This window comes from Bactrocera neohumeralis, chromosome 2 (genome assembly GCF_024586455.1).
Source record: "Bactrocera neohumeralis isolate Rockhampton chromosome 2, APGP_CSIRO_Bneo_wtdbg2-racon-allhic-juicebox.fasta_v2, whole genome shotgun sequence".
In the NCBI taxonomy this organism is placed as follows: domain Eukaryota; kingdom Metazoa; phylum Arthropoda; class Insecta; order Diptera; family Tephritidae; genus Bactrocera; species Bactrocera neohumeralis.
Genome location: NC_065919.1, coordinates 71,856,543 through 71,879,948, shown reverse-complemented (window position 1 = coordinate 71,879,948; position 23,406 = coordinate 71,856,543). Strand labels below are relative to the sequence as shown.

General features: G+C 37.0%; 6 protein-coding genes across 8 annotated transcripts; 1 reads left to right on the top strand and 5 right to left on the bottom strand.

The window, feature by feature from the left end:
- Window positions 1-1,120: 1,120 nt before the first annotated feature.
- Window positions 1,121-2,512, bottom strand: LOC126751545 (lipase 3-like). The gene is made up of 3 exons (XM_050461913.1): window positions 2,404-2,512; window positions 1,623-2,345; window positions 1,121-1,562 (listed from the first exon to the last, which is right to left on the bottom strand). Exons 1-3 carry the CDS (start codon window positions 2,494-2,496, stop codon window positions 1,173-1,175), a joined length of 1,206 nt encoding a protein of 401 aa, XP_050317870.1. The 5' UTR covers window positions 2,497-2,512; the 3' UTR covers window positions 1,121-1,172.
- A 2,482-nt stretch (window positions 2,513-4,994) lies between these two features.
- Window positions 4,995-6,476, bottom strand: LOC126751543 (lipase 3-like). The gene is made up of 3 exons (XM_050461899.1): window positions 6,266-6,476; window positions 5,482-6,204; window positions 4,995-5,412 (listed from the first exon to the last, which is right to left on the bottom strand). Exons 1-3 carry the CDS (start codon window positions 6,377-6,379, stop codon window positions 5,026-5,028), a joined length of 1,224 nt encoding a protein of 407 aa, XP_050317856.1. The 5' UTR covers window positions 6,380-6,476; the 3' UTR covers window positions 4,995-5,025.
- A 101-nt stretch (window positions 6,477-6,577) lies between these two features.
- Window positions 6,578-10,016, bottom strand: LOC126751520 (CCR4-NOT transcription complex subunit 10). Its single transcript, XM_050461846.1, has 8 exons — window positions 9,844-10,016; window positions 9,637-9,787; window positions 8,217-8,642; window positions 8,034-8,143; window positions 7,645-7,966; window positions 7,467-7,567; window positions 7,061-7,396; window positions 6,578-6,993 (listed from the first exon to the last, which is right to left on the bottom strand). Exons 1-8 carry the CDS (start codon window positions 9,948-9,950, stop codon window positions 6,684-6,686), a joined length of 1,863 nt encoding a protein of 620 aa, XP_050317803.1. The 5' UTR covers window positions 9,951-10,016; the 3' UTR covers window positions 6,578-6,683.
- On the top strand, window positions 9,067-9,631 carry LOC126751630 (uncharacterized). The gene is made up of 2 exons (XM_050462040.1): window positions 9,067-9,295; window positions 9,359-9,631. Exons 1-2 carry the CDS (start codon window positions 9,130-9,132, stop codon window positions 9,565-9,567), a joined length of 375 nt encoding a protein of 124 aa, XP_050317997.1. The 5' UTR covers window positions 9,067-9,129; the 3' UTR covers window positions 9,568-9,631.
- A 139-nt stretch (window positions 10,017-10,155) lies between the features above and the next one.
- On the bottom strand, window positions 10,156-12,859 carry LOC126751610 (sorting nexin-12). 3 transcript variants are annotated; one of them, XM_050462017.1, is made up of 4 exons: window positions 12,680-12,859; window positions 11,621-12,136; window positions 11,159-11,254; window positions 10,156-11,097 (listed from the first exon to the last, which is right to left on the bottom strand). In XM_050462017.1, exons 2-4 carry the CDS (start codon window positions 11,795-11,797, stop codon window positions 10,867-10,869), a joined length of 504 nt encoding a protein of 167 aa, XP_050317974.1. In that variant the 5' UTR covers window positions 11,798-12,136; window positions 12,680-12,859; the 3' UTR covers window positions 10,156-10,866. The 3 variants fall into 3 exon arrangements, with proteins under 3 accessions (XP_050317974.1, XP_050317979.1, XP_050317985.1); XM_050462022.1 differs by having other exon boundaries at window positions 11,621-12,123; XM_050462028.1 differs by having other exon boundaries at window positions 12,702-12,859.
- Window positions 12,860-14,378: 1,519 nt separating this feature from the next.
- Window positions 14,379-18,591, bottom strand: LOC126751573 (elongation of very long chain fatty acids protein AAEL008004). The gene is made up of 6 exons (XM_050461953.1): window positions 18,231-18,591; window positions 18,086-18,166; window positions 15,992-16,098; window positions 15,859-15,914; window positions 15,646-15,782; window positions 14,379-15,575 (listed from the first exon to the last, which is right to left on the bottom strand). Exons 1-6 carry the CDS (start codon window positions 18,492-18,494, stop codon window positions 15,378-15,380), a joined length of 843 nt encoding a protein of 280 aa, XP_050317910.1. The 5' UTR covers window positions 18,495-18,591; the 3' UTR covers window positions 14,379-15,377.
- Between the last annotated feature and the right edge of the window lie 4,815 nt (window positions 18,592-23,406).

Genomic DNA, 23,406 nt, shown 5'->3' with positions numbered 1-23,406 from the left:
CATGTCTCGTAGACATGGAGGGAACACTTCTCCAGCCTGCTGGAAGGCAGTGAAAGCATAACACCAGGAGATGATGAACCCGATACCCCAATCGATAACGATGGATCAGACGATCCATTGTCCAACCATGAAGAAGTTCGAATAGCAATGACCCGTCTGAAGAACAACAAAGCGGCGTGACCAATGAATTTCCAGCCAAGCTAAGAAGCATGCATCAGCTTCTTTGTAGAATATGGTCTGATGAAAGCATGCCCGACGATTGGAGTTTAAGTGTGCCTGACCAATCCACAAAAAGTGGGATAAGACACTTCAACATTACATATAAGGTGCTCGTAAACTCCAATACTGTGTGCACAACAGCAACTGATCAGGCGCCAAACCTTGGAAAAGATCCGTGAAAAGACGATCGACACACACCTGCTTGTTCGTGATTGTAAACTCAAAGAGTTACTGAGGGAAAGATTGTTATAGATATTAATCTATAAGTGTTATGTTTATATTGAAGCGCAAATGTTGAATGAAAAAGTTCCAACTTTGTCCATTTTATTGGACTTCAATATCCAATTAGGGGTTTCACATAGTCTCATGAAGTTATAATGATCCGAAAACATAGCGTTCAGAGTTGTATTTGCGTAAACATATTTTAGTATGCAATCCAAAAACAAATTTTTTAAACTAGTATAAAAATTTATGATTTTATGATTTTACGACGCTTTATGACACGTTGTGAGTACCCCAAATAAGATATCATAGTCATAAACTGAACTCAAAACATAAGTGCTTAGTGCAAAGGTGAAACTTTGAAATCGAGTACAACTCCTTGCCAGAGTGCCATAAATTCCGGCTGCTATGCGATTGACCGTATCTTTATACGTTTATACTGGAACCTAATTATTCAATGTTATGGACGTTAAGGAAGTGCCGTCATGAAACACCCGAAGCGTCAACATACCTACAAAGTCTCATTCGCCTCTTACCAGTCAATCCATTTAGGTTCCCTTCAAAGATCTCATATCAAAAATGTCTTATTATTACCGAAAGTTCTGATTTCGCGACCCGAACGATACGAATTTTTCAGCCTGCCTGGTAGTTTGTTTAAGCTCTACAATTAAAAGTCTACTTTACTAACATAAATATTTTACATATTGCTCTTAAATTCTTTATTGATCGCTCTAATATCGTTCTTCATAATCTTTACAATACTGTATTACAGGATCGTTGATTTCCTGCTTAACCTGCTTGGCGAAAATGAAATCCAAATGTCCCCATGTTGGATTCGGCACTTCATAGAACAGACGCAAATTAGTTAGGTAGGGGGGTAAACGTTTCATATCTTGCGCTGTAGCCGAACCGTCATTTAAACCATAATAGAGGAAAGTATCGGCTGTGACCTTTTCTAGCGGATACTCTGGCGGTTCTTCCTGATTATATACTTTTTTATTCTTCTTCGAACCAAAATCGTATTGACGGAATTTGTTCGACACTTTAAGTTGTATGTAGTGTATGCCTTGATTAGTCGAGATGCCAGCAGGATGTGTTTCGGCCAGTTGAGGCAGTAATGTCTACAAATGAAAAGAAATCATATTTTCTATCACTTTGAATATTCGCTATAGTATACTGACCGCATTAAGGTTCGACTGTTCATCGCCGGCCCACATTAGATACAGTGTTTTACAATATTTTGGATATGCTGGTGCGCCGCCACAAGCCGTATCCAGCAAGCGCTGCACATGCGGGTTGTACGGTACAAACGGTTGATCGCAGAGCAAATTAGCGCCCATACCAGGTGTGCCGACATACGGTGCGAGCGCCGTAACAATGCCGTCGGTAACATTACCCATAAATACAGCGGGTGCCAAACCGTGTCCAGTTTTTATCTTTTCATTATACTCGGGACGAGAAGAAAGCATCACAAAGTAAACTGTACCGCCCTGTGAATGCCCAACATAATGTAGTGCACTTTCACCTGTCCGCTCGAGCACATAGTCAATCGATTCGGGCATATCAATGGTGCCGATCTCATGCCAACTGAACTTCCAAAACTTCGGGTTTTCAGGCGACAAACTGGAGTGATTACTGGAATAAATATTGCCACGCGCATTACCCAACCAAACATCAAAACCAGCATCAACGAAATTATACGCGATCGCGTCCTCCGGACCATTTAGTAAAAAACAGTCGGAACACCCGAAGAGACCATGTTGTATGAAGACTACAGGCTTACGCTCAAGGTGATTGTCCAAACGTGGCGAGTAGGGAATGCGAAAGAGGTTGAGTATATAACCATCACTGGTCTCCACAAAATGGGACTCAGCGGGATAACCTTGCTCGCGTATACGTTCAGCCTAAAAATTAGTTGAGCTTTTAGTATGAGTGAACAAGGTATTGTTTTATTGAACTTACAGATGTTTTAAAAGGTTTCAGATTAATATACGTCAGGTCCAAAGCCTCGGTCAGCGCGGTTAGCAAAATTAAGGCAACCGCTAAACGAAACATTGTTTGCAAAACTCCCATTGTTCTGCAAAAAAAATAAGTGCAAACTGAAAAAATTGATTTGAAAGTGACGAGTTATAAAAGGTAGGGGCCGCTGCCGAGAGGATATCTAATCTAAGGCCATAATTCGCAATATGCGATCAATCTTGTAGAGCTTAAGCCTAATGAAGTGGATGACGCAGATAAGCTTGTTATGGTCGATCGTCATAACTCAAAAAATATACAGAGTATACCCCCCGTAATGATTTCAATTAATCGTATTTATAGTTTGTTTTGTATATTTCGGGAAAATGTTATCAAATTGTTGTAAATCAAAAATATGTTGTCGTACGCTGCGCATAATTTTTTTGTTGATATGAAAGAGTTCGCATTCTTTCCTTGAAAGAGTTAACGACTTCGATTACTGCAGCGCAAGTGATTTCTTTGAAATTTCCTTCTATATATCGATTTTCTCAAAACCCAAAAAAAATTATACGAAACGAATCTTTGAAACTTTGATTTCTCTGCGAACCTGTCAATTCTTACGTATTTTCTGTCGATAATCTCGAAAAGAAGCAAATGGGTCTGATAGTGAACGAGGGCAAGACGTTAATATCTCCTGTCATCAAACAAACAGTCGTCGCGCTCACGACTTCGCTCTCACGTCAATGCTGACTCTCAAAACTTCGAAGTCGTAGACAATTTCGTCTATCTTGGAACCAGTCTTAACACCAACAACAATGTCAGCCTCGAAATCCAACGCTGAATAACTCTAACCAACAGTTGCTACTTCGGACTGGGTAGGCAATTGAGAAGTAAAGTCCTATCTCAACGAACAAAGACCAAACTCTACAAATCACTCATCATCCCCGTCCAGCGGTATGGTGCAGAGGCATGGACGATGACAACATTTGATAAGTCGGCGTTAAGAGTTTTCAAGGGAAAGGTTTTACGGAAGTTTTGTCGTCCTTTGCGCATTGGCCACGGCGAATACCGCAATCGCTGGAACGATGAGCTGTACCGAGATATACGAGGACATTGACATAGTTCAGCGAATTAAGGGACAGTGCATACGCTGGCTAGGTCATGTCGTCCGGATGGATGAATACACTCCAGTTCTGAAAGTGTCCGACGCAGTGCCCGCCGGGGAAAGCAGAGGAAGAGGAAGACGTGCAGTCCATTGGAGAGATCAGGTGGAGAAGGACCTGGCTGCACTTGGTATCTCGAATTGGCACCAAATTGCCAAAAGAAGAAACGATTGCAACGCTGTTGTAAACTCGGCTATTATCGCGTAAGCAATGTTCACGCCAATAAAGAAAGAAGAAGAATCTCGCATATAAAACTCGTCCGAAAATGGCACTTTGTGACTGGTTACAAATGATGGTTGTTGATTCTATCCTCCATGATACTAAATAATCCCTAGTTTCTCAGCAATTGTAGACACCAAATGGTCCATTTATTCAGGGCATTCGTATCTTCAAGAAGCACGAGCCGACTATGTTTAGAACAATCGCTCCAACAACTCAAGTATCATATTTTCTTAATTTGTGTGAGGTATATTTTGCATTGTCTTCTTTTAGTAGTTTACTTAATTTATAATGAAATTAAAACGCCTACGGTCTTGATAAAAAATATTTTACTACAGCTCATTGAGAGAGAGTGGCAATAAGCGTTAACAATAAGACAGTTTATTCTATTTAGTTAGTGGTTCGTTACGCTTGTAAATGAGGACCGATTAAAGAATGCCGATTTCTCGACTATTGTAGAGCTTGCCTTATTAACAGCATTGGAAAGACACTCTTACCTCTACCGTTCCCAGACAGTCGGTTCTAAGTAACCGAAACGGACCTGGTCGGATAAAAGACTAGGTACTGTCAACTCGGCAGTATTCCCCCTCCTTCCGGATGTTTACTATCGTTACAACAACATCAGAAAAAACTCCTAAGCTACAGTTGAGTATTTCGTTTCTTCTAGATGTACTTTTTCATTAACATTTGTTGAAGAAAATTTGCAGATGAGCTCTAAATCTATAAGGCCACACGTTCTATGAAGCCAAGGACTCTGATGATTTTTATAGGGTCCCACAAATTATAGACAGCCTGCTAGATACTAATGGGCTGTAAAAAATATATTCGATGGTGTTGTTGTAGCGGGTGCCATGATTCGGATTGGTTGTCAACGAAGACATGTAATGAGAGGACCAGCCGTTCCAACGAGAGTAGAGTCTACGTTACCGGAACGGACCCGGATTTTTCATCCGGCCAAGAACTGTCAACTCGGCAGAATTCTGCCGCTAAAAAAAACAACAACAGCGAGATGCCCAGGAAACTTGCCGTTTCGACGTGTTCGGACCATAGAGAGAGCGGAGTTAGATGAATGGGGATCGCGGAGCATACAAAAAAAGGCTTGGGGTCATGCGGGGTCTAATGGTCTGACATTGTCGGCTTCGAAATTTGCAAACGCCCTTCAAATACCTGCAATAGATCTCTAGTTGCTGCACTAAATGTTTAAATAAAATTCCATTTTCAGCTTGGTTATGTTTTATTTGTATCTTTACATTCTCTCATAATTCTTAGCGGCGCCTACAACACGGTCGTTAATAACCTCACGCATTTGGTTGGCAACAATGAAGTCCATGTGATTCCAGCTTGGATCGGGTACGCGATAGTCCTCAACTAGATACGGCATATTTGCCACCAATGTGTCGACATCGCGTGGACCGCACAGAGCATCGTTGGCGCTTGAGTACGAGTAAGTGCGAGCAGTAATCTTACTCAGTTCATAGTCTGGAGGCGTATCTTGATTGTAAACCTCTTGGTTCTTCTTGATGCCATAATCGAATTGACGGAATTTATGTGACTTAGAGAGCTGAAGATAATGTATACCCTGATTGCTGGACGACCCGCCCGGATGGGTTTCAATCAGCACTTGCAAGGAAGTCTGAAATGTCAAAATAAAAGATACTAATTAATTTCTAAAATTATTTTTTTCTATCATTTTTGCGCTTACCAGATTTGTGTTGCGGTAACCGTCGCCGGCATACCAAAGCGCGACTTTCTTACACTGTGCGCCCAAATCGGGTTGTTCCGCGCAGAGTGTGTCTGCAATGCGATTTACTATAGCGTTTTTAGGCATCAGCTCCATATCCTCAAGAAGGCGGTTCCACACCCCACCAGGTGTGCCGACCAATGCGCCGAGTTGGAAAACGGCATGTCTGCCATGCTCAAAGAATGCACATGGCGCCAATAGATGTGCCGTTTTAATCTTGGCATTGTACTCTTTTCTGGTAGACATGAGCGCCAAATACACCGTGGTGCCCTGCGAGTGGCCCGCATAATGTACGGCTTGTTCGCCGGTGAAATCGCGTATATAATCAATCATAGCGGCAATATCAATGGTGCCGATCTCATGCCAACTGAACTTCCAAAATTTCGGACTATTCAAGGTTATTTTCGCATTTGCGCGCGAGTAGATATTACCACGGGCATTGCCCAGCCAAACATCGAAGCCGGCATCGGCCAACAAGTAGGCCAATGAGTTGTCCGGACCGCTACTTAGCCAACAATCTGAGTTGCTGAATAAACCATGTTGCAAAAGAAAAGCTGGACGTTTCGCATGCTGATTATTCAATTTGGGGGAGTAAGGTATGCGGAATAGTGTTAAGAGATAGCCATCACTGGTTTCTACGGTATGCGATTCTGCCGGATAGCCATGGGAACGAATGCGTTCTTCCTTTAAGCGACACGTTAATGTATTATTGATCAAGCGGGCACTTAAAATTGTTTTTACTTACAGATGTGACAAATTGCTTAAGCCTCAAACGCTCTTCATCGAATGTTAGCGCTACTGCTATATTGGCCATGGCCAGCAGCAGCACGGAGGTCAATATCACTTTATTAAACTTCATTTTCAAAGGTACACCACAAACTAAACAATTTTCACATTGGGCACGTCGCTTTATAGGCACTAATGGCTGGCATTGATTTTCCGCCACCAGCGATAACTTATCTCCCAATATTGATTAGACGATTTGGTAATTTAATAAGCTTTGATTTATGGTTTTCAAATACTTAACCTCACAATTTAACAATCGCAATCGGAAATATGAACTCTAATCATTATTTCAACTTTATTATGCTTTCAATACAACATACCTTAAAAATCTTTATTTATTTATAGTAGATTGCATAGTAAAGGCAAAATTTACCAAATCAGGCACATTTTCCCATTCTTATGTCGAGATAGGTCTTCAGCGATAGCACTTTGGCCGCCACAATTGGATGTGTACAACTGCTCAAGATGTTCCTGCAAAGCTCGAAGTCGCCCTGCAATGCCATGACCACAGCTAAATTATAACGCACGACATTCTGTGCGGCATCCAGTGACTTGACGCGCCAATCTTTTGTCTCAAAATCAAATGCATTCAGGTTCGTCACAAATGTTGGCTCAAAATGTGGGCGCGCATCCTCCAATTTATCCAACATCAGTAATGCTTCACCAGCATACATATGCGCTAGCAATCTGAGGGAAGAAAAATAAGTATATATTAAATAAACAATAAAAAAAAATATCAAAAATATATTTTTACCTATGCGCATCGGAGAGTTTTTCAGCTTTCAACAATTCCTGTGCCATTTTGAGTGCGCTTACATAATCGCCCAGACGTAGTGAGACATAACTGTAGGCTGCATAAATGGCACAGAGCATATTATTAAGCGAGTTCTTAGATATCGGCCGAGATGGATTGCAAAAATTATTATCCTTAACATTGCGCCAATTCTCTTTCTCCCGTTCTGTTGGTAATTCATCGTCTTCAGTCATTTCAAATGCGTTCTTATAGTATGTGGTTAGGGTAAGGGCATTACGTAGCGCCAAGACGGCGAAGTGCAGATTTGGACCAGATTCAAGTGCGTCTTTGTCCAGCCTGCACAGATATAAAATTAAAATATAGAAATAATTTGCTCATAACATTACAGTATTCAAGTAAGACTTACGAATAAACCACATTATTTGTGGGTTTTAAGAAGACCGTTTTACGACCACCAGTATCTACCACAGATGTGATCATTGGCTTGCTATCCTCCTCTAACATTTTCTATAATTTGTTAAAATCGATCAAATCGAACAATTTGCAATTACTTTGTGGTATTTAATATATATACATACACATACCATTTCGTGATCCATAATGCAGGCTTCCGATATACGAAACCATAAACGCGGATTGCTGTGGTACGATTTCAACGGCACAAAGAAACAATTATAAGCTTCTTTCGGGCGGCGCAAGTACAGCATTGCAATACCCAAATTGTAGAGTATTTCACAAGTATGTGCTGTGCTCATTTGGTATAAGGACACATTGCGCATATTGCCTGCTATACGCTTGTCAAAAGTTATAGCATCCTGAAAGAATTTCGCAGCAATGGCATAATGGCGTACACGCAAATGTATTACGCCCATATTGTTGGCAATGCACGTATTAAGCATGTCGCTGCTGTAAATTAAAATTGAATTGTGAAATTAATATTTAAATAAATGGAAGCACATGACATTTAAATTACAGTTCCCCAGTTGCACCTATCTCGTTGACCTTTTTCAGTTGTTTGGCCGCCATTTGAAAGTCCTTCATTATATAATATTGATGAGCTTTTAGAGAAGAAAACTCCGCCGACTAAAAATTGTAAAGTAGAAAATGTACAAATCATTTATCAATATGATTAGTTCACATTCGTTTTTACACTTACACCGTCCTCTGCCACCACAATAGGTTTACGGTTCATAACACATGTCTGTATAGCCAAAAATTTATAAGCACGTTGAAAGTTCTCATGGTTTGCAGTTGCCGTTTCACAAGCTGAAGCTTCTTCGCCTATTAATGTATCTCGGTTCAAGTAGAGCGATGATTTATGTTCAGGCGATTGCAGCATTTCCAGAAATGCGGCCGCCTTGCGCAATTGGTTAGTGACGAGCAGTAGACGTAACATAAATGTACACACCAGTGCGGCCATGTGTTCTTCTAAATCTTCAACTTGGTCCACCAATGGTGTAAGTGTGTTGATTGAAGTTTCATACATATGCCGATGATAGTATATTACCGCCATGTTGAATCGCGCTATTGGACTGTAGGAAGGCTTCGACGATATGGGACTAGATCTATCTATAGATCCAGTCTAAAACAAAAACAAAAATTACAATAAATAATAATTACTATATATAATTATTTGTAAAGATTAACATTTTTTTATAATTATATATTTTTCATATAATAATTAATACTGATGAGTTATAAACAGTAAGTTCAAGTTAGCTGAAATTTATTTCTGTTATTATCCAAACAGTATTACAGTTATGAAAATCTTGAAAATCGTGTCTTTCTATTTTAAAATAATTGCGTATGCCATCACATACATACATTAATGTGTACATGCATACAAACAATTTTTGTAAAATAGAAACCCCTGCCAACTTTCCAATTCGACTATTTTTTATGTTTATTGAAGTGTTTTTATTTGAATTTTACTTTGTTACGACATTCTATAACGGTAGAAATGTCACCGGAAGCGGCCATATTTTTCACTTTACTGTCAACTCATCACACTCGATAAGAGGGCAAGCGTCATTTTGTTATTTGAAAACTACAAAAATATTTAATAGAAAATGGATACTTTGATTGCGAATTCTGATGATTCAGAACAATATCGCTTTATATCTCATGTCGATTTTATACGGATTCTCCGTGATAAATACAGAGAAGGTACCAAGAGCACTTTTGAAAACATAAAGGCACAAGTTGAACAAAAATGTGTGAGAAAAAAACAACAAGGTAATAGTATTAGCGATCTCTAAAATAATATGCTGCATTTATACATTGAAACGATCCTTGCAGCGGAAAAGGCCACAACCTTACTTAGTCACTGCCGCAATGTCTTAAGCCAATTGGATGAACAACACGAGATGATTGGAAAAACTCTTAAAGAGCATACCGAATTGGGGAAAAAGCTGAATGAACAAATACGCCAACAGACAAATAGCCTAACCAATGAGGAAACAGCAATGCGACAATTGCTTCAGGAACTAAGGCAACACAACCAATAATTAGTTTAGTTTGTGTTGTCATTTATATAAAAAAAAAATTAAATATAAAATAATTTAGAATTTACTCACATTTTCATTAATACTTTTTAATAGCGTGATATGATCTTTACAACCAGACTTATAGAATTTCGCCACAGCACGATTGTGTTCCAACTTGTTATTGGTTCCATTACATTTTTCCAACTCATCAAGCGTTTCAAGACACTGCTCATAGTTGCCACTAAAGAAATAATTGGAGTTTGTAACTGAGGCAATCAAAAAAATACCCATATTTACCTATTAAATTCATCGTAAGCCTTTTCAATTAACTTGTATTCTTGTTCCACATCAGCACTATTTTCATATTTGCTGTCCGAATCCTCAGATATAGTTGACTCCAACATTTTAAGCCCTAAATAAATACAATTACTTTCATTGCCTTAGCCGCAATCCAACAAATGCTGATGGAACAGCTGATTTTTAACACCTCTGCGCGAAAAGAAAACAAAGAAACAGGGCTGCATTTTTACAGAACGTAATTTGTCATAACGTAAGCTCCACGAGTTAAGCAATTTAACGAGATTTTCCACGAAAAGAAATTATAGCAAAAAGGTTTAATTTATTTATTTACTGAAATGTTTACAAAACTTTTGCTCGGAAACGCGATAATTTTAACAGAGGCCATTTTAAATATGTATTCAATCATTTGTATTCAATTCATCGAGCAACATTAAAAATGCGCTATAATTTAACATAAGATCATAGAATATTAATTTACAAATACATAACGTCAAAATGACAGTTTTCCAATTACAAGGTATATTTTACATTTATATTTATAATAGTAATAAAGATATTTTGTTCGATTGATGGCTACTAACGAAAATATTCTTGTCCTAAATCCTACACTTAAATCTTCTTCGCCTTATTTCAACTTTATAAGCCTTTAGCAATATTTTTTTTATTTTTTAGGTTTATATTAATAATAATTTGTCGGCACATTATTAAAGATAAAATAGTTGTGGAATTCGAAAATATATATATACTTGTATATCCATATAGTAGAATTTATATAACGTACATTCCATACAATAAATATTTTTTAATATTGTATAAACCCGAAATTTGAAAAAAAAATAAACCCTTCTGAGCTGTTAAATCCTTCAATGTATGTCCAATTTGTTTATATTCGCATTTTATATATTTCTCTTTTCATTCAGCTTGATTCCCCAGTACGTGTGCACTCGAGTAACAGTAACAACCACTTTTTCTTTCGGCACACATTCCCCACTTGCGTTCAGATCCTTATTATATCGCCTCTTATGTATTGCGAATCTTTCCGGGCACATAATTCTTGTCGATTACATTCTCCTGCAAGAACATGTGTAAACAGCGCTCATTCTGCGCCAACGGATGACCAGCAATTTTATTGATGAACGCTTCCAGGCCTTTTCGTCGCTCCTCAATGAAGTTTTCATCGAATATACCTTCGTCGCCGCGGAATGGCATTTGGCGTTTCCATGCTTTTCCGGGTAATGGCGGTACTACAATCTATTAATTAAAATATGGAAGTTAAAATTTGAATGATGCGAAATATTAATAGTAATTATACCTTACTATCGCGTTCCAATTCATTTCTCAACCATTCAAAATCGCTATATCGTCGACGTACGCTAGATTCCTTTACTTTAAATACTGGTAAATTCGTCTGAAAGATAATAATAAAAAAAAATTATGTAAAAATATATGCAATTTACATACACATGCATATTTATAGCTGTAGTGATAACCACAAATCTTGCTTAATGCTGCCACAAACATTATGAGTAATGTTCATTGATAAATGAAATGCATGCGTAACGACCAAATTTTAATCTGTACGAGTTTCCGACACAACTGATATGTTATTTGAAAACTAAAAATTGTTTTGCAAAATATTTAAGCCTCCAAATGTTAATGTGTACTTCATTAAAATTGATGCTTATTAATGTTCCTTAATTGTTTGTAATCATAACTGTTTCCGTTTGAAACAAAATTATCAGCATGCACTCATTAAATTGCATAGGTCACTCACCCGCATTCGTACTTCGTAGTCCGTATAACGTTTCTTGCCTGCAGCCATAGTTGTCAATGGATTGACCACGTCGATTTCCAAAAAATTTGCTGGTACCGCATAAGCATCATCGAGAGTTTGCTTCTTGACGTTGAGACGACGTGTAGCATCAGCAGTACCATCGGATTCAACCATCATTTTCTTATTTGCAAACTAGGTATTAGTAAGTTAAAATACTGGAGGGATTGTGAATATATAGGTGTGTGTATGTATGCAGTTTTGAAGTATGAAATATTCCCAGGAAAAAAATCCTTTCGCACCAAATAGATTAATGTTTTTTATTTAATAGTATTTTACGGAATCACAGGTCTATTAGCGATATGACGAATTGTTTTACGGTATTCGAGAATTTTCAATAATTTTGTCTTGCACTTTTCGTTGACACCGCTGTAATCCGCCCCTTCTTTGCATTAACTACAATAGCGATGGTAGTTAAAATTTTCTCATCGATAATTTGTGATTAACTGGAAGAAAAAACTAAAAATAATCCACAAGTATTTATCGATTAATTCAAATTATTATTTTTTTAATAAAAGAAATAATATTGCTGCCAACAATTCCGACTCTTAAACAATTTAATTATAAAATATTTACTTTAAAAGATTAAGCGAAATAATTTCTAAAATGCCATTGCATAAGCTTTATATATTTTGATTGAATTAAACGAATGACTTTATTTCAAAATTTACACCATGAATAATTTATAAACACACTATGATACACATATATAATGAACAACTGATTTATGTGAATAAATTATCTAATAATTAGTCATAAAATATTCAAATTAAGAACTTTTCTAATACGATATAAACAACACTAAGTTATTGGTTCGTAAAATTTTTTAAACGTTACTTTAAGTTGCATTTGTCAAACTTCCTTTGAAAGAACTATTTCAAGTAACTAATCAAATATAGTGCGATATTCCGATCTGCTTTATTAACACTTCGATAAATACAAAAGAATTTTACGATTCAATGAAAAAACAAACATCGATATTAATAATCGATTTTGGCTTACATCTTCATAGAGCAGCACATACTTTGTTTGCGGCTCCAATTTTATAAACACTCAATTTATTACTACCACAATTTAAAAACAACGCTGGGCAAAAGCTATTTGCCTACTTCATTTAATGATTTTGTGAAATTGATACACTCCCTCTTCAACAATTATTGTGATACCCATTTAATTGTATTAATTTTTCTGTTTTGACATTTTTCCTTTTCTTTGCTTCGTTGTCATTTTTCAGTGATGCCATATTCCACTGAATAATTCCCAGCTTATCGATAAGGATTTCGATAAATACGCTTGGCAAATTTTTTTTTTGAATTACAAATCATTAGTATTTTCATAAACAGTAATTATAAGCAAACTCATAATTTCTATTATTTTTTGAAGGCACGCCTAGAGTAAAATTAAAAAAAAATAATTTGTTTTTTATTTCTTTATAAATTGTTTTTGAATGACAGCCGTCTAAAGTGCAGCCGTTTAATTCATTCAACTTAATCAGTTAAACTTAACACGTAGACAAACGATGAGTTGGGTATCAAATTTTTTTCTGCATGTTATGTATAACATATAATTTTCCATACAATGACCGACCAGTTTGTGGACCTATCACAAATCGAATATTGACAGGTCAAATAAGAGTATCGGGTCATGACTTGAGGAAGCCATTATGGTTAAAGAATTCGCTGTTGGGACCTTTCTTGATATTGAGGGAGCTTTCAATAACGTCCTGCCGTAAGTAGTCGTTACTGCTCTGGATGGTCTGGGACGATATGACGCACACGCTACGAAATGTGAGGAGGGGAACCCCGCAAGTTAGAGTTCTTTCTCCTCTTCTATGGATCCTGGTCTTTAACGATCTGCTTAAAAAACTGGAGGATCGTGGCTGCCGGGTGAATGCCTATGCAGGCGATATAGCGCTTACGATTAAAGGAAAGTTCCTGAGTAGCGTGTACGAGTAGGCGCAGAGGTATCGAGAAGCCGACCTATCTAGTAGTAGAACACAAGAGGGTATGGAGCACCGACTCGTTCTCATTCCACCGATAGCGGTTCTAGGGTGCTTCTCCTTGCCAGCTTATTAGCTTTGCTATTTTCTGTGATTCCGCTATAGCCTGACACCCATACCAGTCTTATCACAAAGACACTCGATGCTATTGATAGCGAGGTTAGGCGCTCCTCGACCAACTCTGAACGCACTGCTAATGAGTTCAAGGCTAATATCGCCGCTCTGCTATCTGCGTGAATGGAGGCTGCACTCTGAAACGGTAGATCTGCTGCTACCTTAATGGGTGCAATCTCGACTTGGAAGACACTGCAATAGTCAGAAAGTCTGAAGCTAGAGTTGATAGAGATCTCCTGATAGTAAACCCTCCACCAACCTTCCATCCCAACTTTGACGCCTCCGTGAAGAAACTCACTGCACCTCTCCTTCAACAGCTTCTACCCACCCACAACTCCCTCAACGGTATATGCGCAGAGAAAGAGCCCCCAGAGTTCGGTTTGGTGACTCTATGAACCAAGTGATCTGGTATGAAGTCAAAACGTGTGAGGATATCCGATTGTTCAGATACGTGTTCTTGTAAGAACCCAGATTCTCAGAGTCTGCTTGCAACTTTCGAGTTTCTTTGCAAGTGTAGTCTTTTCTGAACACAACTTTTAAACTCTCATTTTGGTTGTGAAAATTAAAATAAAAACGCTATCGACAATATTCATGTCTAAAAACATTTATTCGTTTTGGGTTATCAGCTATATACATACAAACATAGTAAAAACTCAAGCCGACCGATACACAAACACAACGCACCAGGAAAGCTGTAGCTATATGTACTATAAGTACATATATGTATGTATGTATTTTTATAATGATATGTGAAAGATTCCAAAAGAATTCAAACATTAATATTATATAATTTTAATCGTTGTACAAGTCTGCGGTGACGAAACAGGAATTAAGGTGTGCATCTGATGCTGATTACCATTACATAAACATAATTATGTAAATAGTATGTATGTGTGTGTGTGTGGGTCGTTGAGGGTATATAAAAATCAAGCAATGATTGCATATTTTAACCTTAATTAAACTAAAGCAAAATATTTGGTTCGATTGCACTTTCAAAATTGTACGATAACAAATATCGAATTATGGACTCGGCGTGAGGCGAATGGGCTCGTAGCAAAAGCGCAGCGATCGTTATATAACTTAAATATATATTTTTCTGTTTATCAAATTACTATATGCTAATGCAAGAAGTAATTGCCACTACAATTTACACTTATGATTACAGATTACTAAACTAACTCTTAACTAAATATACATATACATATATACCATATACGTATGTGTATGTATGTACATGGAGGCGTACAACTACTATCTACAAATCTACAAGTCTACTGTACAAACGTACATTAACTACCCTTTTAAATTTTCCGTATAAATTTCAGCTCCCCTCACAATATTTATGCATATAACAAAACCATAAACGACGATTAAGCAACTCGAACAGTCAAAATGCTTTTTCAGAGGCAAGACACTTTCGCCGCGTTTTGAAGAACTCAAATCCAGCAGCAACTGTCGCATGACCAACTAGATGGTTTTGAGTTATGTACCTAAGTGTTCAGTGTCTAAAGTCAGCACGTAGTAGAAAAGTGCCCAAAATATTGAGAAATAAATACATAGAACAGCAAAGTTGGTGAAAAGAACAGCTCAATCCTGTTTAGCAGCGGCGTCCGCTTTGGCCTTTAGGGCAGCCTCCTTGTTGTAGTTCTTAATGTAGAAGGAGCTGAACATGTAGGTGAACAGGCCGGCGTTGAAGGTGAGCAGAGCAGCAATTGGTTTTGGGAAATTACAGCTGGGTTGGAATTGAATTTGTAGGGTGTGCACGAAAATGATCAAGAATTGAATCTGTAAGAAGACACACTCAGTGAATTGAACTGCATACGAAAATAGACTAGAAAACGAAAGTTCAACTTACAATTTGCAGAATGGTAATGTATTTCTTCCACCACAAGTACTTCTGTACCTTGGGACCCATGGCAGAGAGCAAGTAATAGGCGTACATGATGATGTGTATAAAAGAGTTAATGAAGCCGAGCAGTGTGCCATGGCCGCCTATGAAAAAAATTTAAACAAAAAAAAGATCAAAAATAAAAAATAAAGTGAGCGTTTAAGTTTAAAAGAAACCGACCGGCGAAATATTTAACTCCCACGAAAGCGCAAACGGGCATCAGGGTGTGATGGTACCTGAGGCGAGAAGAAGTTTGATTATTTCTCAATGTCACACAGCTGCTATGAAAATATGTATGTTTGGCGTTACTTACAAGTGCAGGAAGGAGATTTGTCGTTGCTTTTTGCGCAGGACGAAGAACACGGTGTCGAGCAGCTCTGTGAGTTTGGCAATGTAGTACAACCAAACAGCGCGCGCCATCTGCGAAAGATATAGAAACAGATATGACATATGTATATATGTATACACTACACCATTTGTATATATACATATATATCGAACATTTATATACATATATAAAATTCCAAGTACCCTGTCAAGATATCAAGCTCATTACCATGGCCGTGGTCTATAAAATATTGTGTAGATGTTAAAATTTTAATTTTCGCTTCCACTTGAGAAAAACACACCAATCAGATTATATAATTTCCATGACATATAAACCCAACAAAACTTAATTGCATATTTAGAATCTCCATATTCATAGACTCTTCTTAGAAACCTTTTCATTAGACGAAATACTTATATGGCATAAACTACAATAGTACAAACGAAACAATCGGATAAACGAATATTCATGGTACTTTATAAATATAAAATTAGCCTTTTGTAAAATATACCATATGATCAAATTTGACCCAAACCACCAAAAACCTACATTTTCTCGTATTTTAAACCAAATCCTTATTATCGGTTTCAAAATGGGTTTCTGAGCCAATGCTCGTTCAAGTATTCCAATGGTGAATCTTATTTTCTGCTGGGATGGACTTTAGTGCCTTCAGCGAACTTTAGTTTTTTCGGTTTTGGCTCATATTTGGAGCACCATTCCCAAAATGGTTGAACAGTTTCGACATTATATTCATCAACTCAAATCTCATGCATGTAGTGTCCACAGCTGTTTTGTCAAGCATCTTTTTTGGGACCTCTACTCGATGACGTTCTCTGTGGCCTCACTATCGATACCTCTTCCAGTGTCTCATACCGTGTGGCCCCCAGATACTTGGAGAGTAGCCTTACCAATGCGGAAAAAGTGCATAAGAGATACTCCATTGTTTCACTGGTGCCTTACCCTTGACATTTTCTGCAAAATTTTCTCCCTCAATCAGCCCCATTCTGCGCGCGTGTGTCGCCATTAGACAGTGACCATTTAGTATCCCGATCTTGTTCCTGCAGTCTCTTCTATTGATTGTCAGTAGAAATTGTGTTTACTTTCGGTCTACCGTTTTACACATGACTTCTATAGTTTTGCCACCAGGTAGCTTGTTCCATCGTGTTTTAATTTTCCTCACCATGTTTCTGTGCAGATCGTCGTATAGACAAGCATGGGTTTTCCAATGTTGATCACGTTTTCGGGTGACAGACACCACCCTTGACAATCTCATCCACTATCTCATTGCCCTCAATGCCTAGGGGATCTGCCACCGAGTGCTTCTGGCAACACTTTCCACCGCTGCCCTGCTCCTGAAGACACTTCTGGCTGATATGCAATACTAGGTTGTCTGCTGGTGCATTAGAGGCTAGCTACGTGACTTTCGCAATAGCAGAGAGCTCTGCCTCAAATATACTGGAGTGGTCCGACGAAGAGCTATATCGGTGGCAGATTAACTCTAGTTGGTGTTGTTGTAGCGACAGAATTCTGCCGAGTTAACGGTCCTTGGCCGGATAAAAACTGGGTCCGTTCCAGTTATGTAGACCCGACTGTAGTGGGAACGGTAACGGTTTGGCACTGGATTTCCGTACACCTTTTCACCATACTACTGCACAGTAGAACATAATTGGTCTTACAAACTTCAGATAAATATTTCGCGTTTCTCATCGATTCGGTTTTCGTGCGCGGTTTATATGGATCAGTCCGGGACAAATTTGATCAGATGGATTTTACTATTAACTGGCTGAATAATTCAGTTGTTTTCCGAAATAACGGAATAATAATAAGAAACTCTACTAAAAAGATGACTGAAGCGTTCTAAATTTCATGAGCTCACAAACGTCTTCTGAACCTGAATCAAAGTGCTCTATTAACATATCAATGAAAAAAAACTAGAGTTTTATTCGCGTGTAACCTGTTTTGGTCACGTACGAACTGGTGTTACGACCTACTCCAAAGCGTTTGCTTTTCTTAAACACTATTACGCAACCAATGACTGCTCGGTATTATGACACTTTCGTTCTTTCATGCATCACCTACCCTCATGGAAATCGGATCTGTCGCATAGGTGACCGGTTGGCAACGGAAATTGTAGTGTCCACCCCAGCCGGCCTTGTAACCCTGCAAAGCAAAACGAAAATGTGTGAGAATTTTCAGCTTTATCAATTGCTTTCCGCATACTTACCTCATAGAAGAGCACCCAACTGAACAGCACCTGCACAGCATTGTACACCAACAGCGTGTTTTTCAACTCGAACGGCTTGCGATCGCGCATGTAGCGTGGCCCCGCATACAAACAGAAATACAAGTAACCGGCCAAAATCATAAAGAGCGGACCGGGCGCATTCGACAGGAACCAGCTCTTGGTACGCATGTCCTCATGTTCCACCAGAAAGTTGACCATACGATCAACAATCGTATTCGTATCATTCATTCGTACAGCTGACATTTTGCAAACTATATTGATATTACAGTTAATTACGGTTTAAATAGTTTGGTTTAGTTTTGTTAAGTGAGAGACTTCCGGAAATTCACACACAACGGAAATATCTGAAAGTATACAGAGAAATGTGTTCACTGTTAATTAGCGTCAATGTCGTTTTTTTGGTGTGAAAAGAACGCACAAAAGGTAAAAATGCTTAAATCAATATTTGATTGTGAAATAGTTTTTTCTTCACAGTTGAAGCACTTAAAAGTTCATTAGTTAAATAGGCTTGATTAAATATGCAAATATATGTACTGTGTGTTTGTTGTTGGTTTTTCTTTTTTCCTTTTTGGTCGTATCTACTATTTAGCTGTTATTTGCAAGAATAACCTTGGTTTTAGGCTAAATATTTAATGTAGTATTAACTAATAATAGCAAATACGCTTCTTGGAGGCGATTATTGATTAGCAAATATTTCATCAAACATTGAGAGGAGTAGTTTTTTTGTTTGAAATACGTTTAAGCTTGTAATTAATTTTTTTGTACATATTTATATAAATTAATCCCAATGGTCTGTTAATCAACTGCTGGCTGAATGCGGTCTATGACATGTGTTGCTCTCCAATTGCCTCTCAAAGTGCTTATATTACCTCAGCAAAAGTAGTTGCCGCTTTATTTCTTATTTACATCTTATCTCATTAATTTTTATTTGTTCCTTATGTGATTTACTCAGAAATCATAACTTTTAAAAAAGCCTTTTACACTGTTAAAATATGTAAATATTTATTACTTAGTTGCTGACGTTAGGAATTTCGTGATTGCTTTGGAAAATCCACCCTCTTTAGGGGAACCCACATTGTAAATAATTTATTCGCTAAAATTTGCATTGAATTAAACGAGTAATTAATCAAAAGTCACTAAAATCGATGTGATTGTTGCTATTTTCTAGTATAGGTTCCAAGTGCCAGATGAAGAGTTTTATATTTCTCATTCGTATTATAAAGATCTTTAGAAAAAGATAATTCTTGGACTTTGATATTCTTATATTTGGTTGTAGGACCCAGAAGAAAACATCGGACTCTATAAAATATATTATATTTCATCAATGAGACGAGCTGACTAATTATAGCCATGCCTGTCTGTTTACACGCCAATAGTCCCTCAGTTATTGAAATATCGTTCTGTTTCGCACTCCTACTTTTCTTTACAAGCAGTTTTTCGTTTGTCGGAACCACCAAAAACGGACTAGCATTTAGTTGCCAAACAAACTGAAACTCCAAGTCCAGTCTTTGTATGGAAAATGTATTTGTTTGTAAAGATATCCTCACGAAATGTGGTCTTTATCATAAATCTGGAATTCCTTCTTTTAAAAGCTTTATAGCTTCGGTGCGATCGCAATTATTATTTTTTCTTGTTTTAAATAAACTATGTTCTATGTTGAATCTCAAAGTTGATTCAATATGATTTATGACTAGAAATATATATTTCATCTCATTTGTGCTACATTAGTTTAGGTTATGAGACAAGTAGGAAGCTAATAGTTTTAAGCCAGCTCTGAACGGCTGAAGGATTTATATACGAGATTCATTCTTCATATTACATACGGAGAGTCGTTTGCTTTGAAATAATTTTTATTGAAACCCTATTACACTATTCAACAATTCTGAATGAAAAATTTGCGACGAATGTGCTAGGATCTGTGGAAGTATTTGAGGTGTCCTGTTTACGAATCTGAGTTAAAATTTTTTATCATTTTAGTATGGTAAATGGTGGTGGTTGGACTTTTGCACCCTTTGACTACAACACAAAAAATCCTAAGTAAAATAATCTATAACACCTGTGTCTTTTCTCAATGTTTGGTTAGCAGCGATCTGCTAGTTAAGTTCTGGTTAAAAAAATGTTTTTTTTTTACCGAAAGAAGAAGTCTTGATTAAGCTATCCAGAACTTAACTGACAGATGACTGCTAATGGCCAGAAGTTAAATTTGGTCATGTCGTCAGAATGGATGAAAACACTCTACCAGTACCCGTCGGGGGAAGTAGAGAAAGAGGAAGACCTCCAAACCGTTGGAAAGACCAAGTGGAGAAGGACCTGGCTACACTTGGAATCTCCAATTGGTGACAAACAGCGAAAAGGAAGAACGACTGGCATGCTGTTGGAAACTCGGATATAACTGCTGTGAAGCAGTATCAACGCCAATAAAGGAGAAGAGTCTATATTTATAAAATTATTTCTTTGAAGAAGAGATCGATAATTTTTTTTAAAACCCAGTCTCGTAATCAACTCCGGCAAGCTTCGCTGAGTCTACACACATAATTTCAGATGCAGATTTTCTGTAAAGTTAATATGACTGAACTCACTTTGGAGATTCTAAGTAATTTTATTTAAGGGGTTACAAGGGTTTCACGAATTCAAAGAAAAAAAAAAACAAAGATAAAAAATATATTGTCTTATTTAATTGTAGAACATCACTATGACCTTCCCCTAAATTCTCAAGTTGATCTGGGAAATAGTTTTGGAGCTACAGCCTTGATAAGTTGCACGTTTGGGATCAGCTGTAAAGGCACTTAAAAATTTAATTGCGATTGTTCAGATTTCTTGCAAGCTACTCAACTGATCTTAATGAAATTGTCTTGAATAAAGGATTTATTTATTCAATTACAATTATTAAAAGAAATGGAAAAAAAATTTCATAAACATTTGCACTTTTTTGTAAAAATGTCTGCCTAAAATACAGTTTTCAATTCTTTTTATTTTTCCTTCGCCAATACCTAGTTTATGCTCTTAATTAAAATAGGTATTTTTTTCTTTTTATTGTTGATGATCCTTTAAGACGTTCTTCTGCCAACGCGGTGGCACCTTTTTCCCGAGAGTCTGCCGGAAATGGTATCGTAATGGCCGATGTTTGGGTATTTTCCTTTGAAATTTTCAGAAAATTATTGTAAAATAGTATGTATCTTTTGAATAATAAAAAGTTTAAATAAAATGTTTCCTTATTTATATAAAAAAAATTATATTAAAAATTTTTTTTGTTAGGGGAACCCATGTAAGAACTTAATTTCGAAATAATTTTCATTTTTATTTAATATGCAATTGTCATTGATTTTTTTGGTTTTTGGTTGTCCTCTTAATAGGATTTATTTATTTTATTTTTTCAAAACGTATTGAATGAAACGCGTTAGAAGAACAAAATATGCAAGATCTTCAATTTTGCAGCAGTTTTAGAGAATTGTAATTAAAATTTCCAAAAAATTAACAATTTGAAGTTAAATAGCACAATCACACATGCTTTAAATTGAGTACGGTTTTTTTGTTCTCAAACCATAGATTTATTTTTGTCTGAACATTTAATTTGTTTCTATAAAATATTTTTCCACAATTTTGTTTTATAAAAAATTTTTCTATAAAATTGTTTTCTTTTGATTTTTTTGTTTTTTTTTGCACTCATTTATTTTTTTTTTATAAAAGACACGCTTTTATATATGCATATCACAGACTTCGCAGTATTCGAAAATTCGAATATATTATTTTACTAAAATTCAAAAGTGATGTAATAACTAATTCATATTCATCTTAAATATTATTATTATGTATTCATGTAAATTAAGCCAATCACCAGAATCGAACAGCAAGCTAAGGCAAGAACCTTCCGCGTTACATAATCCGCACTTCTTAAAACCCGCAAGCAGACTGATCGCGCACATCGAAAAACAGTCGCACAATATTAACTATTTTAGTCTATTTCCAATATTTTTTATCACCAAAATTTATGTATTGCTCAAATAACAAAAAAAAAGGCAATAACAGACAAACTAATAATATGCTCAGAAGAAGATCAAAAACAGGCTCAGACCATCCGGTCGGTCACAAGCGCCGCGTATGCAAATACGCACCGCCAAAAAGTCAACTCGTCGCGTACGCAAATTAAACAGACAAACAGCACGGACACTCACACACGCACACACATATACATATATACACATTTATGAATATGGAAAACAAAAGCGATACAAGCGACTGAAGAACATACACGAAAAAACATTAAAAATCAAAGACATTAATAACAACAACAAATAAAGGTGATACTTCTCGATATGTCGAAACCATAAACTGGGACAATGTCACATAAATGTAAGCAAAACTTAAAGCAGCTAAAGAGTAAGATATTAAAAATATATCATGCACATCCGCATGCAGACCACACTGTAGAAAAAAAAGAAATAAGAAGATGGCAAAATCATACGAAATCATAACCTCAAACTCACGCACTCTTTGACCGATATACAAATATTAGTTTAGCGTGAAATTAAAAATTAAGCAAACGCTTTAAGTGCAACCTTAACGATAATCGAGAACTGCATGCACGAGTTTAGTTTTGAGCCTGGCAGTTTTTGAGTTTTTTATTTTTCGAAAATAAATTTTAAAATAAAATGTGAAGTTCGGCAAAATTGCAAATCGAAATAAATTTAGTTAGTTTTTTGCTTGCAGTCCATTCGTCACCCAAACAGCTAACAATAATAATAACAACAATGCATAAGTAGTTACTAGCCAGCAACAAAGACAGCGCGACGGCAGCAGCGGCGGTGACGGCGACAGCGGCGACTCGCTGTTAAAAGTGCGAATTTGCGAATTTCAGCACAACTAAATGAACCCAGCAGCTTGTAATAGCCGTGGCGCGAAGGCAAAAAACGCAATTCATCATCGCATACGTGTAAACGCCTGAACTGCTACAACACCTCTCATGTATATATGCTACAAATGCGGCTCTTTCGTTTATTTTTCGGTGATTTATGCTGCTGCTGCACAAAAGAATGGTCTGCTGGCAGCCGCAATCAGGCAAGCGCCGCAGCTTAGGGCACCAACAACAACAAGCAAGCAAAAACGATTGTCAATAAAACATTTACGCTATTGCTTATCTGTGTGTGTATTAAATAAC

Coding starts and splice junctions, on each gene's coding strand:
- LOC126751545 (XM_050461913.1), bottom strand. CDS start 2,496: ATGTTTCGTTTAGCGGTTGCCTTAATTTTGCTAACCGCGCTGACCGAG. Junction 2,346..2,403: donor TGAAACCTTTTAAAACATCT/GTAAGTTCAATA, acceptor ACTAATTTTTAG/GCTGAACGTATACGCGAGCA. Junction 1,563..1,622: donor AACAGTCGAACCTTAATGCG/GTCAGTATACTA, acceptor TTTCATTTGTAG/ACATTACTGCCTCAACTGGC.
- LOC126751543 (XM_050461899.1), bottom strand. CDS start 6,379: ATGAAGTTTAATAAAGTGATATTGACCTCCGTGCTGCTGCTGGCCATG. Junction 6,205..6,265: donor TTAAGCAATTTGTCACATCT/GTAAGTAAAAAC, acceptor TGTCGCTTAAAG/GAAGAACGCATTCGTTCCCA. Junction 5,413..5,481: donor GTTACCGCAACACAAATCTG/GTAAGCGCAAAA, acceptor TTGACATTTCAG/ACTTCCTTGCAAGTGCTGAT.
- LOC126751630 (XM_050462040.1), top strand. CDS start 9,130: ATGGATACTTTGATTGCGAATTCTGATGATTCAGAACAATATCGCTTT. Junction 9,296..9,358: donor TGTGAGAAAAAAACAACAAG/GTAATAGTATTA, acceptor CGATCCTTGCAG/CGGAAAAGGCCACAACCTTA.
- LOC126751520 (XM_050461846.1), bottom strand. CDS start 9,950: ATGTTGGAGTCAACTATATCTGAGGATTCGGACAGCAAATATGAAAAT. Junction 9,788..9,843: donor GCTTACGATGAATTTAATAG/GTAAATATGGGT, acceptor TTATTTCTTTAG/TGGCAACTATGAGCAGTGTC. Junction 8,144..8,216: donor TTGTGGTGGCAGAGGACGGT/GTAAGTGTAAAA, acceptor TACAATTTTTAG/TCGGCGGAGTTTTCTTCTCT.
- LOC126751610 (XM_050462017.1), bottom strand. CDS start 11,797: ATGATGGTTGAATCCGATGGTACTGCTGATGCTACACGTCGTCTCAAC. Junction 11,255..11,620: donor ACTACGAAGTACGAATGCGG/GTGAGTGACCTA, acceptor ATTATCTTTCAG/ACGAATTTACCAGTATTTAA. Junction 11,098..11,158: donor AATTGGAACGCGATAGTAAG/GTATAATTACTA, acceptor TTTAATTAATAG/ATTGTAGTACCGCCATTACC.
- LOC126751573 (XM_050461953.1), bottom strand. CDS start 18,494: ATGTCAGCTGTACGAATGAATGATACGAATACGATTGTTGATCGTATG. Junction 18,167..18,230: donor GTTGGGTGCTCTTCTATGAG/GTAAGTATGCGG, acceptor TTTGCTTTGCAG/GGTTACAAGGCCGGCTGGGG. Junction 15,576..15,645: donor ACATTACCATTCTGCAAATT/GTAAGTTGAACT, acceptor GTCTTCTTACAG/ATTCAATTCTTGATCATTTT.